Source organism: Urocampus carinirostris, chromosome 1 (genome assembly GCF_059441175.1).
Source record: "Urocampus carinirostris isolate Australia breed hairy pipefish chromosome 1, RoL_Ucar_1.0, whole genome shotgun sequence".
Taxonomy (NCBI): domain Eukaryota; kingdom Metazoa; phylum Chordata; class Actinopteri; order Syngnathiformes; family Syngnathidae; genus Urocampus; species Urocampus carinirostris.
Genome location: NC_142349.1, coordinates 55,805,714 through 55,818,581, shown reverse-complemented (window position 1 = coordinate 55,818,581; position 12,868 = coordinate 55,805,714). Strand labels below are relative to the sequence as shown.

Genomic DNA, 12,868 nt, shown 5'->3' with positions numbered 1-12,868 from the left:
AAGAAAAATGCCTAGCCATCAGTTCGTGGCCTCAAACTCAAGCGCTCATGAAACCTACAGCATGACAACGCACCAGCAAGTCCACCTCTGAAAAGCTAAAAAAATTTTGAGATTTAAATCCCGTTGAGATGCTGTGGTGTAACCTTAAACCAGCAGTTCAAGCTCGAAAACCCTCCAATATGGCAGATTTGAAACAATTTTTTTAAGAGGAGTGGACTAAAATTCCTCAACTGCGTTGTGAAAAACCCATTACAAATTATCGTAAACGTCTGTTATCGTTGCCAAAGGTGGCCGAACTCACGTTTAGGTTCTGGGGGCACTTACTTTTTCACATAGGACCAGATAGGTTTGGATTTTGGTGTGTCTTAATAAATGAAATCGTCTCTGTCACAAGCCAGAAACGGAGACAGGACCCAGTAGCGTTCCTTTACTGAGTTTTATTGATAGAGCTGTGCTTGCTTCCACTATCCGATAATCGACAGACACGGGTAGCAGGTGGCAGGAATGCGGAAGTGGCACTTTCGTGTCGAGCCAGGATAATCGTAGGCAGCAGGGATACTGGTCGATTGCCGGTACGGGAGAGCAAGGGCGGTATCAAGTCCAGAAAAGAGGTCGGCAACAGGTATCAGGCAGGAAACAGGGCAAAACAGGTCGATGGTCGGGATGGAAGAGCAGGGCAGAAAAGGGTACAGAAACAGGTCGGCAACAGGTATCAGGCAGGAGAAAACAGGGCAGGAAAATGTCGGAAGGTATGGAGCTTGCCTAGCTGGGAGCATCGGTTCGCAAACGGTCTGACAGCTTCCTCTTGGAAGCCGGGGGTTTAAAAAGAGTCTTTGAACCAATCAGCACTCAGGGCTGTTGGCGCCAATTGGGCAGTCACAGGTGCCCTGAATCAGCATTCATGACAGTCTCAAAAACTGCATTTTGTATTTCCTTGGGTTGTGTGATTTTAAAATTGGTTTGGTGATCTGAAAATATTGTGAATGATAATGGGGGCAACTACTTTTTCAAAGCCCTGTAACTTTAAATTGTAGAGCCTTGCATCCCGAGGAACCTGTACGTGGAATTCAATCCTGGCGGAGCTCTTGTGACGTGGGGGGCGACGAGTGGTGCCTTGTCTTACTGCGTCGAGGCTGTGACCGACCAAGGTCTGACGACCACCTGTAACAGCACCGACACTCAGTGCAGCATTAGCGGTTTGCAGTGCGGTCGGATCTACAACGTCACCGTAGCTGCCAAAAATGACGTCTGCAACAGCAGCATGACGTCGGAGCCGTACCGACTCGTTACAGGTTAGTCAATTGTCATGAAATGAGGGACCAAGACTTGCCACCTAGGATGTCCTCAGTCCTTTGGAGGTCATTGCACAATGTATTTTTCTACATCTGCGTTTGTAGAGAGAAGGTAGGTCAGGGGTGTCAAAGTCAATGAATGGAGGACCAAATACAAAATTTGGTTACTAGCCAAGGGCCATAGGGGTAGAATGTTGAACATTTTGAAAATTATGCATATAGTGTAGTGTTTCTTAACTGATCTTAATAATTACATGCTGCGACCCAAATCAAGAAAAGTTATCAGCCTCCCCGTGTGGAGTTTGCATGTTCTCCCCGTAGTTGCATGGGTTTCCTCCGGACACTCTGGTTTCCTTCCACATTCCAAAAACATGCATGAAGGGTTAATTGGCCGGTCCAAATTGTCTCAAGGTGTGAATGAGTGAATGAGTTGTCTGTCTCTCTGGACCCTGCGATTGGCTGGCAACCAGTTCAGGGTGTCCACTACCCAAGGACAGCAAAGATGGGTTCCAGCAACCCCGCGACCATACTGAGAATAATTGGTGCAGAAAATGGATCGATGAAGACCAGAAATAGTAGAATGAATACACATATTTTCTACAACAAAATGACCAGGAAAACAGAATTTGATGCATTTTTAATAAAATCCTAAATATTTGAAATAAAAAAAAGCATGAAATGAAAAAGTGCATTTTCTTTTGGGCCTGGGGTCTCTTGCTCTCCATTGAAAAAAGCGTGCTGCACTCAAGTAGCCGTGATCCAGTATCTCTTGCATGTCCTTGCCCTCATGAAGGTTTTAGATAAGGGGATGGTGTAATAATAGTCTGTGGTTTGCAATAATCTGTGGTCTGTGCAGCCCTTTGAGATTAAGGGCATCACAAATAAACATGACTTGACTTGACATTAAAAAGTGAATTGCACTCAAGTAACCGTGATCTGTTATCTTTTGCTGTCCATTGAAAAGTGAGCTGCACTCAAGTAACTGTAAGCCATTATCTTTTGCTGTCCATTAAAAATGAACTACACTCAAGTAATCTCGATCCATTATCTTTTTCTGTCCCTTAAAAAAAGGAACTGCACTCAAGTAACTGTAATCCATTATCTCTTGTTGTCCATTAAAAAGTGAACTGCACCCAAGAGACCGTGATCCCTTATCTCCGATCGAGGATTTAAGAGCAAATTAGTGGTGAATTTTCAGATGTTCTGTGGGGTTTGGGTCCCCATGAGGGTGTTTTTTTTTCTACCATGTGGTCCTCAATTTAAAATGAGTTTGACAACCCTGTTGCAATTAAATGTAATGATAAATAGCTTGTAAATGCAGAAATACTGACGTGATTATATATATATATTGGGTGTAACAATTTCAATATTACAATAAGGTCCACCTAACCTACCTTTCCTTCCAGAACCATGCCCACCCGCCAATATGCAAGCCCACGTGGACTGCGAACAGCTTGCAGTTGTTGTGTCCTGGGAGCAGAGTGAGCTGACTGTGGGTTACGAGGCTTACCTTTTGGACCTCCATTACCCAGAATACAGTTTGACGTGTCACGCTGGGGACACAGAGAGTAGCTGCTCTTTCTCCGGACTTATGTGTGGCTCCTCCTATGAGGTGTGGGCCATAGCGTTAGGAGAGGAGCACAACAGCTCAGAAAGCGAGAGGGTCCACTTCATTTCGGGTAGGGATTTCACACAAAGCTGATCAAATATTAAAAGTTACTCTTTCTTCTTGTTGTTTTTTCTTTTTGTTTATATTTCTTTATTGTTCTAAGTTTCTATTTCTTCTTCTTCTTTTCCTTCTTCCTTCTTCTTTTACCTGCTTCTTTCTTTTTTTTCCTTACTTGTTCTTTATTTCTTCTTCTTTATCCTTCTTTTGTTTTCTGAGTTCATGTATCTGCTACTTTTCTTCCTCCTCCTTCCTTTTCCTACTTCCCTTCCTTCTTTCTTTTTGGACTTCCCCTTTTAAGATTCTCTTCTTTCTCCTTTTTGTTCTTCTAAGTTCCTCTTTCCTAGTCACTCTTCTTTCATCCTTTTTTTCCTTCTTTTTCTTCATTCCATCTTAAAAGTTCCCTTTCCTTTTGGTAACTTTATCTTTTTGTGCATTTTCTTGTGAGTTCTTTTTTCTTCTACGTTTTCTACCGTCTTCCTTCTCTTTCTTCCTTCTTTTTTGTCTTTTTTGTTTCCACCCTCTTTTTACTTTTTCTTCCAAGTTCCTCTTCCTTTTTCTTAATCATTCTCCTTTTTGTTTTCTAAGGCCCACTCGCTTCAACTCCTTCCTTCTTTTTCCTCTTCTTCCTCCTAAGCTCCTCTTCCTTCTTCTTCAGTGTTCCCCGCCTACTTAACACAAAATTCGAACTACAAAGCGCACCTGATTATAAGCCGCACCCAGTACATTTTTAAAGAGAAAATATACATAAGCCGCACCTGCTTATAAGCTGCATGTGTCCACATTGAAAAATGAGATACAGCATTTACAAAGAAAGACGGTAGAAACAAAGAGTTTTAATAACATACGGCACCTTAATCCCTTAGCTTCCCGACGGCCTGTCGTTGGGCCGCTGAACCTTTTGATAGGCAAATAAGTGTCTGTACGATGTCACCAGTCACTGAATATCGTCGGAAAGATTAAACATTTGGGATTTAAGATGCATTAATACTCATCACAGAAACATCACAATCAGTCTGAAAACGAGATTCCCCGAAAACTATAAAGACGGCGCAATTCACCATTATGTCCCCTGGCCATCTTCAACTTCTTTGAATGTCCGCGAAAAATGGCTTTGATACAGATAATAGACAACAGACAGAATCCAACCGTGCAAAATGATAATGCCAATAGATAAACAGAAGTCCGCCTTAAGCATTTCTGCTTCGTTGGACGTTGCGACTTGTAATCAGTTTTTTTCCCCACATTAGTTCCTTTTTTCAAAAAAACAGACTCGAAAAATTATTCCCAATATGGTAGATGGAACCCCCCTTTTGATTGACACCTTTTCCACGATGAGGGTCTGTTCATTCTAGTTTTATTCATGCACAAAGCGCAAATTTACATTAAACTTGCGTCTTCCTCGACACATATATTCCACCCGTCTCAATGCATAAATTGGCCGCATCGTTGCATAAGCCGCCAGGTTGAAAGCTTGGAAAAAAATGGTGGCTCATTGTTCGAATTCTACAATATTTCTTTTTACTTCTTCCTTCTACTTTCTTGCTTTCCTCTTAAATTTCAAGGTTACTTTCTTCTTCTACTTTTTCTTTTAGTTCTTCTAAGTTCCTCTTCTATATTTTCGTCCTTCCCCTTCTTTCATTCTCTCATTCTTTCTTCTCCCTTTTGTTCCTCTTTGTTTTTATTCTTCTAAGTTCATCTTTTTTCTCACTATTTTTGTTTTTCTTTTTCCTCTTATTCTTGTTCATTTTGACTATCAGTAAGCAAACCAGCATTGAGCTAATACGCCGCCATCTACTGAAATGCTGTTTTCATAAATGATGATTGAATGGATTTTTACCTTTTCAGAACACCTTTGAATTCTGTTTTTGTAGCTCCGTGCTTGCCCAACAGCGTACAAGTGGAGGTGGACTGTTTCTCCGATGGGGTCGCTGTGGCATCTTGGAGCCCCCCTCATTATGGCATGCCAAACATATCCCTGACAGCCTCTGGGAGTCAACAATTCCACTGCCAGCCTGAGCAAAACTACTATACCTGTAACCTGACGGCCTTAGGCTGCGGCCAAACCTACAACCTGAGCCTCACATCCACCAATGAGCAATGCAGCATCACCTCACATATGCGCTCTAACTTCACCACACGTGGGTTTGCCAAAATCTGCGGTCCGAAATCCCGCGTTTGTCTGGTAACTCCACCGGATCTACTCCTCAGGTCCTTGCCAACCTCAATACGTGAGCGTCAACCGGCCGTGCAGCAGCGACGAGGCCGTCCTCTCCTGGGAGCAGAAACCGGAAGTGGAGCTGTATCTGACAAGCGCCGTCTCTAGCTTAGGAGGGGAAGAACATTGGTGCAATTCCACCGGTTCTACCTGTAACTTTCCCGACCTGTCTTGCGGGGAGACGTACGAATTCACGGTCAAGGCGCTGAGTCGTGGATGCTGTAGCCAAGTTAGCCAATCTGTGTACATGCAAACGGGTAAGGAATGTTTGGTTTCCTCACAATGACGACTGATGGTTGGGAATTTGAAATGGAAAAATTTTACTCAGGGATACTGTCGAAAATGCTTAAAAGTGGGGTGCGTCGTTTGAGCTGTCTTTAAAAAGCTGTTGCAGGTTAAACACTTGGGATTTAAGATATGATGACCATTTCAAAATGTACTCATCACAGAAACATCACAATTAGTCTGAAACGAGATACCCAAAAACTATATAGCCAGTACAGGGAGTGCAGAATTATTAGGCAAGTTGTATTTTTGAGGATTAATTTTATTATTGAACAACAACCATGTTCTTAATGAACCCAAAAGTCTCATTGATATCAAAGCTGAATATTTTGGAAGTTGGAGTGGGGCTTTTTTAGTTTTAGCTATTTTAGGAGGATATCTGTGTGTGCAGGTGACTATTACTGTGCATAATTATTAGGCAACTTAACAAAAAACAAATGTATACCCATTTCAATTATTTATTTTCATCAGGGAAACCAATATAACAGCTCAACATTCACAAATATACATTTCTGACATTCAAAAACAAAACAAAAACAAATCAGTGACCAATATAGCCACCTTTCTTTGCAAGGACACTCAAAAGCCTGCCATCCATGGATTCTGTCAGTGCTTTGATCTGTTCACGATCAACATTGCGTGCAGCAGCAACCACAGCCTCCCAGACACTGTTCAGAGAGGTGTACTGTTTTCCCTCCTTGTAAATCTCACATTTGATGAGGGACCACAGGTTCTCTATGGGGTTCAGATCAGGTGAACAAGGAGGCCATGTCATTAGTTTTTCTTCTTTTAGACCCTTTCTTGCCAGCCACGCTGTGGAGTACTTGGATGCGTGTGATTGAGCGTTGTCCTGCATGAAAATCATGTTTTTCTTGAAGGATGCGGACTTCTTCCTGTACCACTGCTTGAAGAAGGTGTCTTCCAGAAACTGGCAGTAGGACTGGGAGTTGAGCTTGAGTCCATCCTCAACCCGAAAAGGCCCCACAAGCTCATCTTTGATGATACCAGCCCATACCAGTACCCCACCTCCACCTTGCTGGCGTCTGAGGCGGACTGGAGCTCTCTGCCCTTTACCGATCCAGCCGAGGGGCCCATCCATCTGGCCCATCAAAACTCACTCTCATTTCATCAGTCCATAAAACCTTAGAAAAATCCGTCTTGAGATTTTTCTTGGCCCAGTCTTGACGTTTCAGCTTGTGTGTCTTGTTCAGTGGTGGTCGTTTTTCAGCCTTTCTTACCTTGGCCATGTCTCTGAGTATTGCACACCTTGTGCTTTTGGGCACTCCAGTGATGTTGCAGCTCTGAAATATGGCAAAACAGGTGGCAAGTGGCATCTTGGCAGTTGTACGCTTGACTCTTCTCAGTTCACGGGCAGTTATTTTGCGCCTTGGTTTTTCTACACGCTTCTTGCGACCCTGTTGACTATTTTGAATGTAACGCTTGATTGTTCGATGATCACGCTTCAGAAGCTTGGCAATTTTAAGAGTGCTGCATCCCTCTGCAAGATATCTCACTATTTTTGACTTTTCAGAGCCTGTCAAGTCCCTCTTCTGACCCATTTTGCCAAAGGAAAGGAAGTTGCCTAATAATTATGCACACCTGATATAGGGTGTTGATGTCATTAGACCACACCCCTTCTCATTACAGAGATGCACATCACCTGATATGCTTAATTGGTAGTAGGCTTTCGAGCCTATACAGCTTGGAGTAAGACAACATGCATAAAGAGGATGATGTGGTCAAAATACTCATTTGCCTAATAATTCTGCACTCCCTGTATATTTAACAATAACATGCTCTGGTAGTCAGCTGATGAAACAATTCTCCGCTTTAATGGTCTTGATACATTCCTACACCGAGCAGTAAATCCAACCGTGTAAAATATTTACTCCAAAACGCACGATAATGCCGACATATCCGTCCAAAAGATTTCCAATATGGCCGTTAGCCCCTGACATTTCGACAGGACCTACTTCGGCTTCAAAATCTTTGACCAATTCAAACGTTGATTGATACATTGGTTAACCAACAAAATTCCCAACATAAATGCGTGCATATTTACAATGTGTAGTCAAATCAGAGCTGAAAATAAACATGTGTAATGTAACCCCGGGATCCATTTTAACACGCGATTAGATTGGGCTCAAGATCTAAAAATCATATGTCTTGATTAATGCTCACACAAGAATCAAAATCGCATATGTATGTCTCAGATATATCTGTGGCTGTAAAATACATGCATACTATTGCAGGTGATAGGAATGAGTGGAGAGGTGTTGTAAAAGGATAGTGGGATGTTTGGACGCGTTCTAAGGGATGGGCAGGGCACCTGTATGATGCGGCAGGGGTAAACCAGTGAAAGCTGTCGGGCTCTGCTGTTGAACAGAAGAGTGTGTTGTGTCACCCTGACCCAAGTGACATGGCAGCTTTCTTGTGTCCCGTTTCATCTGGAGGGACGAAAGCATGACCAACTTGGGTGCCGAGGTGCCTAACTTTGGGTTGGCCATGGTCCAAATATGTTTCTGTGTGTTTTTTTGCTATTTCCCCCTTTTTATTTTCTTTGTTATTGTATGTGTTTGTCTTGCTGTCGGTCACCCCTCTTGAGGGATATGACCAAGGTAGATAAATAGATAGATAGTAAAATACATGGTTCACACCGGATTTCCCTATTTATTGGTACTGGAGGAAATGGACAATTGGCTTTGAAAGTCCTTAAAAAGTGGGCCATGAAAAAGGTTTACGAACCTTAAATATTTTATTTCTTTTCTTCACAACTGAAAACGTTGAGGACAGTTTTCTAAATCTTCAATTGTGATAGGCAACTTTGCAAAGTATGAACCCTTCACGACCACTTCCCTTTCCTCATCCAAGATCCTTGCCAGCCCGTGATCGTGTCGGCTGAGTCGCCGTGCCAGAGCGACCAACTCCAGCTTTCCTGGGATCCCGCCAGTGGCGTACTCTTCTACCTCATCACAGTTACGGGGAATGTGGACTACCTGGAGAACTTCAACACAACGCAGACCAACTTAAATGCGCCACTGCCTTGCGGACAGGATTACGTGGTGGTCCTACAAGGGCAAGGCAGCGAGTGCTACAGTCAGCCCAGCAGCCCGGACTTTGTCAGAACATGTGAGAGCTCAAAACTTAATGCAGATGGTGTGGCTATTATTGTTTTGTATCCCCTCCAATAATTAAAACTAAAACTAAAGTGATATTCTTTGGTAATCACAAGGCGGTGAAAATGGATGGTGTTGCCATAGACATTGTATCAGAAAATAAATCAGAAAAGGACTTACAATAGACAGCAAATTAAATTGGAAAACACACATCAGATACATACAAACTAAGGTCATCGGTATTTGTTTCAACTCAACTGCTTTTTTAACTTCAGTGTGCTCAAGTGCTTCTTGCCGTCCGTCTCTGCTCTCATTCTGCCAAAAAAGGCAACGTCACGTGCAAATGGTCAAAAAGGTGCACTGTGTTATAATTTAGGGGTTTTAGTGCGGAAAAAATGCTATTCGAAAATATCAATTGTTTCCTACTGTCCATTATTATTATTATTATTATTATGTATTCAACTTCCTCCTCCATCCTCAGCTCCATGCATCCCCAGTGACGTGACGGTCGCGAATCAATGCGTATTGGACAGTGCCTCGGTTTCTTGGGGGGCCAGTGACGGGGCCCTAACATACACGGCAGAAGCCATCGGATTGGACGGACACAGCCACTCGTGCGACACCAACGACACTACCTGCACATGGGACGACCTTCACTGCGGCGAGGAATACGCCGTAACGGTGATGGGCCATGATGCGCAATGCACCAGCCTTCCTAGCTACAGCATCACCGTCTACATGGGTAATTGTTCAAGCTAGGGGGTGGTCAAACTACAGTCCGCCGGCCACATAGGGCCCATCAAGATTTTTCATCCGGCCCGCCAAACGAAAATGGTCAAAATATAATGACTACTGTATCTAGTAAATAAAGTATTACTAATGAAACATTTTTTTTAACTTTGTCCCTATTGTCCCTTTATGAGTCTAAGACCAAAATACTTCAAAATTACTACAAAACCAAGTATTAGATTTCGTGCCTCAAAGCAGGGACTTAATACATGATTTTGCTTTTGTTCTAGAACGAAAACAATGTTAAAAAATATGATTACAGTAATACTATAATATAGAAATATTTCTACAGAAATATTACACCAGAAATACTGCAAAAACAAAACTACTGTCAAGATTACAAAAGAACAAAAAAAAATACTATGATGGAAATACTACAAATACACTTCTACAAAAATACCACTACCGCAATACTATGATACAAAAATACTACTACAGAGAAAGACATGACAGAAATACAGAATAAAATACCACTACAGAAATATTATGGCAGAAATACTACACACATACAACTACAGTAAAATTCTATATACTACAAAAATATATAGAAATACTTCAAAAATACTACTACATAAATGCAGGAAAGTTGTTAAGTTTTGAAACCCCCAAAATTGTGTTGTTGCCTAATAATTCCCTAAAAATTCTAATTTCACAATGAAACAATGTTTACAATAAATTTAGATTTTACAAAAAATTATGAATAAATGAAAACATTTTGTTTTGAAAACCCACAAAATTACCCATCAGAGTTCTACCTGACGCTCACGAGTACCACATGGGGACCCCTGCACAAATCTAATACATGATTTTTCTTTCCTCAGTACCATGTCCCCCCCAGAACCGCCTTGTGTCTGTGGACTGCGATGTGGAAAGCGTCTTATTCAGTTGGGATGTCGCAAACGGGGCAACAACGTACGAAATCGCTCTGGAGACGGGAAACCAAATGGTTACGCAAATTACCAATGAGACTCAAGTCGACTTTTGGGACCTTGATTGCGGAGGAAACTACTCTCTCACAGTGACGCCCCAAAACGATTACTGTGTGGGCTTGACCAGTGCCTCAATTCCTGTCCAGACATGTAAGTCAATGGGTACATTCACACACAGGCATTAATGTGATTGCAAACGGAATATTTGATTTTTGGAGCAATTATAATGAATCGATAACATGCCTGGAAACTAACCCCATATGCATAGCGTTTACGAGTATTCTGATTACAAGGGCGCTTAGGGATTACATCATGATGCCAATTCATGTCATTTCCGCATTAACCTTTTGACTAAATTTAACAAAGTACCATGCTTTGTCGCTCATCCCTCTAAAAGTTGGTTTCATTTCTGCCTCCCGTACATGACTTTGTCACGACCAGCACAAAGGGTAAACCCAATCGCATAACGTTTCTTACAAGTTTATTGAGAGATAGAGGAAAGGCAGCGTCGGCGATCTAGTGCTCACTAGACGCGGGAGGCAAGCCGCTCTCAAGATCGGAGCGTGTGCCGAATGCGAATGTGGATCTTCCGTAGCGGGAGATCGTGGCGTCGAGGATGAAAACAACAGGCCGATAGTCGGGACAGGAGAGCAAAAACGTGGTCGGGGTCAAAAAACAGGTCGTAGCCAGAGTCAAACGGTGAAATCAGGAACGGACAGGTGGAAAACGGGTGCAAAAAGCAGGACCGACGGGAGTCCAAGTGCTGGTCTTGTAGAAACAGAGGTTCGCTGACGGACTGACAACATGCGAGTGAAAGGACTGAGCCTTACTAGGACGGGGAACCAATCAGAAAGCCAGCAGCGGCTGGTGCCAAACGAGCAGGCACAGGTGTTATTAATCAGTCATCATGACAGGCTTGCTAGAATTATGGACTTACACTCTATATGGATGGATAGAACTGTGGTATTTTTGCCCGTGGCAGACAGAAAACAAAAGGGAAATGTCCCAGAGAAATCAACCCATATACATGAGGCTTTTATAGCCAGTAAGACGTAGTTTGCGTGTATCATTTGCCTCTTTAGTACTAAGTACCATAGTGCTTTGTGGCATCAAAATATGTATAGGGACACTGCACAGCCCAACCTGAGTTACGGGTATATAAACCCTAACCCGCCCAAACACAACGGATCAGCTTGATTTTATAACTGAGCCTGAAATAAACCCGCAACTTTAATTCACCGCCAAAATAAACACAAAGCCCAAACAACAACAAAAAAACTGAGACTAAAAGACAGTAATCATCCGGAATTTTAAAACCATAAATCATTCCCGCCTTGCCTCTTTAGGGCCGTGCCCTGCCGAAGAGATCTACACAACACGAGACTGCCTTACGGGTGCCGTAACGGTAGCGTGGCAAGACGGCAATGGGACGGACCACTTCACGGTCAGCATGGACTCCACAAACGGCGTCTCTCAAACGTGCACGTCGTATTCCGGCGTATGTTCCATCGTGGGACTGAGTTGCGGACAAAACTACACCGTGGCCGTCACGGCCTCCAACAGCGAGTGCAACGTGACTTCTGTGGCACAGCACAACGTAGAGTCAGGTGAGTTTTACCTGATTTATTGACAACATTTCATTTGTGAGTGCCCAAATTTCTTTTAAGTTCATTTAATATTTGGAAAAAGGTGATGTGACGTTTTGATGATTATTTACACTTAGGATTTGAAGTTATAACTAAGTAATTTCATAGTTATTGTATGAGCCACATTTTCTTTGCATTATAAATATTGCGTATGCAGTATGTTTTATTTTGGAAGGTATGCCACTGCCTTAGCTTTTATTCTATTTTTTTATGGCCTAGAGCAGGGGTCAGCAACATTTTTGGTGTGGAGTGCAACTTTCAATTTTCCTTGTAAATCAGTGTGCCAGTGTGTTTTTTCAGTGTGTTTTATATCCAACAGAGCTGTAATTTTACACCAGTCCAAATATACAACATGGATATACATTGAAATCGTATAATTGACCAATTTATCTTCCACTATTCTTGTTCATCAATCAACCTAAAAATAGAATGTAAAAAACAAGTGGTAAGGCCTGTAGCAATCCATGACTTCAACTTTTTACCAGAAGAATTAACCAGAATCAACCATTCTTCATCAACAATGAAGTACAATCAAAAAACAAGTGATATGGACAGCTACTATACCATTCATCAATGATATCTTGTTGCATAAAATATTAAAACATGAAATAACAGCAGCAAAGCAGAAGGCACGCTCGCGCACACACACACACACACGCACACACACCCATACACGCACGCTTCTTAAAAATATTCGCCATCAGTAAATGGTTTTCTGTGCTTTGCTATGCAGTGAGCAATGTGATAGCTTGCTTCGGTGGTGGCGTTTTTAGCAGTGACGAAGGTTTTCAAGGTCTGTGTTTATTGGCCATCCTTGAATTCATGTTTAATGTTTCGTCTCGTAACGATGTTTAACACTTGATGTGCGAGGTACAACGCTCTCGAGGCATAGTGCACAAACAGCACGGTCATTCTTTGCACAAAGCC

At 42.4% G+C, this 12,868-nt stretch overlaps 1 protein-coding gene across 1 annotated transcript in view; it reads left to right on the top strand.

Annotated features, from left to right (window-relative positions):
• Positions 1–12,868, top strand: part of fndc7b (fibronectin type III domain containing 7b) — a 56,317-nt gene that overhangs the window by 26,493 nt on the left and 16,956 nt on the right. Inside the window, exons 28-35 of the mRNA XM_088323877.1 lie at positions 1,035–1,292; positions 2,699–2,971; positions 4,833–5,099; positions 5,170–5,433; positions 8,333–8,590; positions 9,059–9,319; positions 10,188–10,445; positions 11,642–11,902. Coding sequence (XP_088180003.1) covers positions 1,035–1,292; positions 2,699–2,971; positions 4,833–5,099; positions 5,170–5,433; positions 8,333–8,590; positions 9,059–9,319; positions 10,188–10,445; positions 11,642–11,902 — 2,100 coding nt within the window. The remainder of the gene's footprint in view (positions 1–1,034; positions 1,293–2,698; positions 2,972–4,832; positions 5,100–5,169; positions 5,434–8,332; positions 8,591–9,058; positions 9,320–10,187; positions 10,446–11,641; positions 11,903–12,868) is intronic.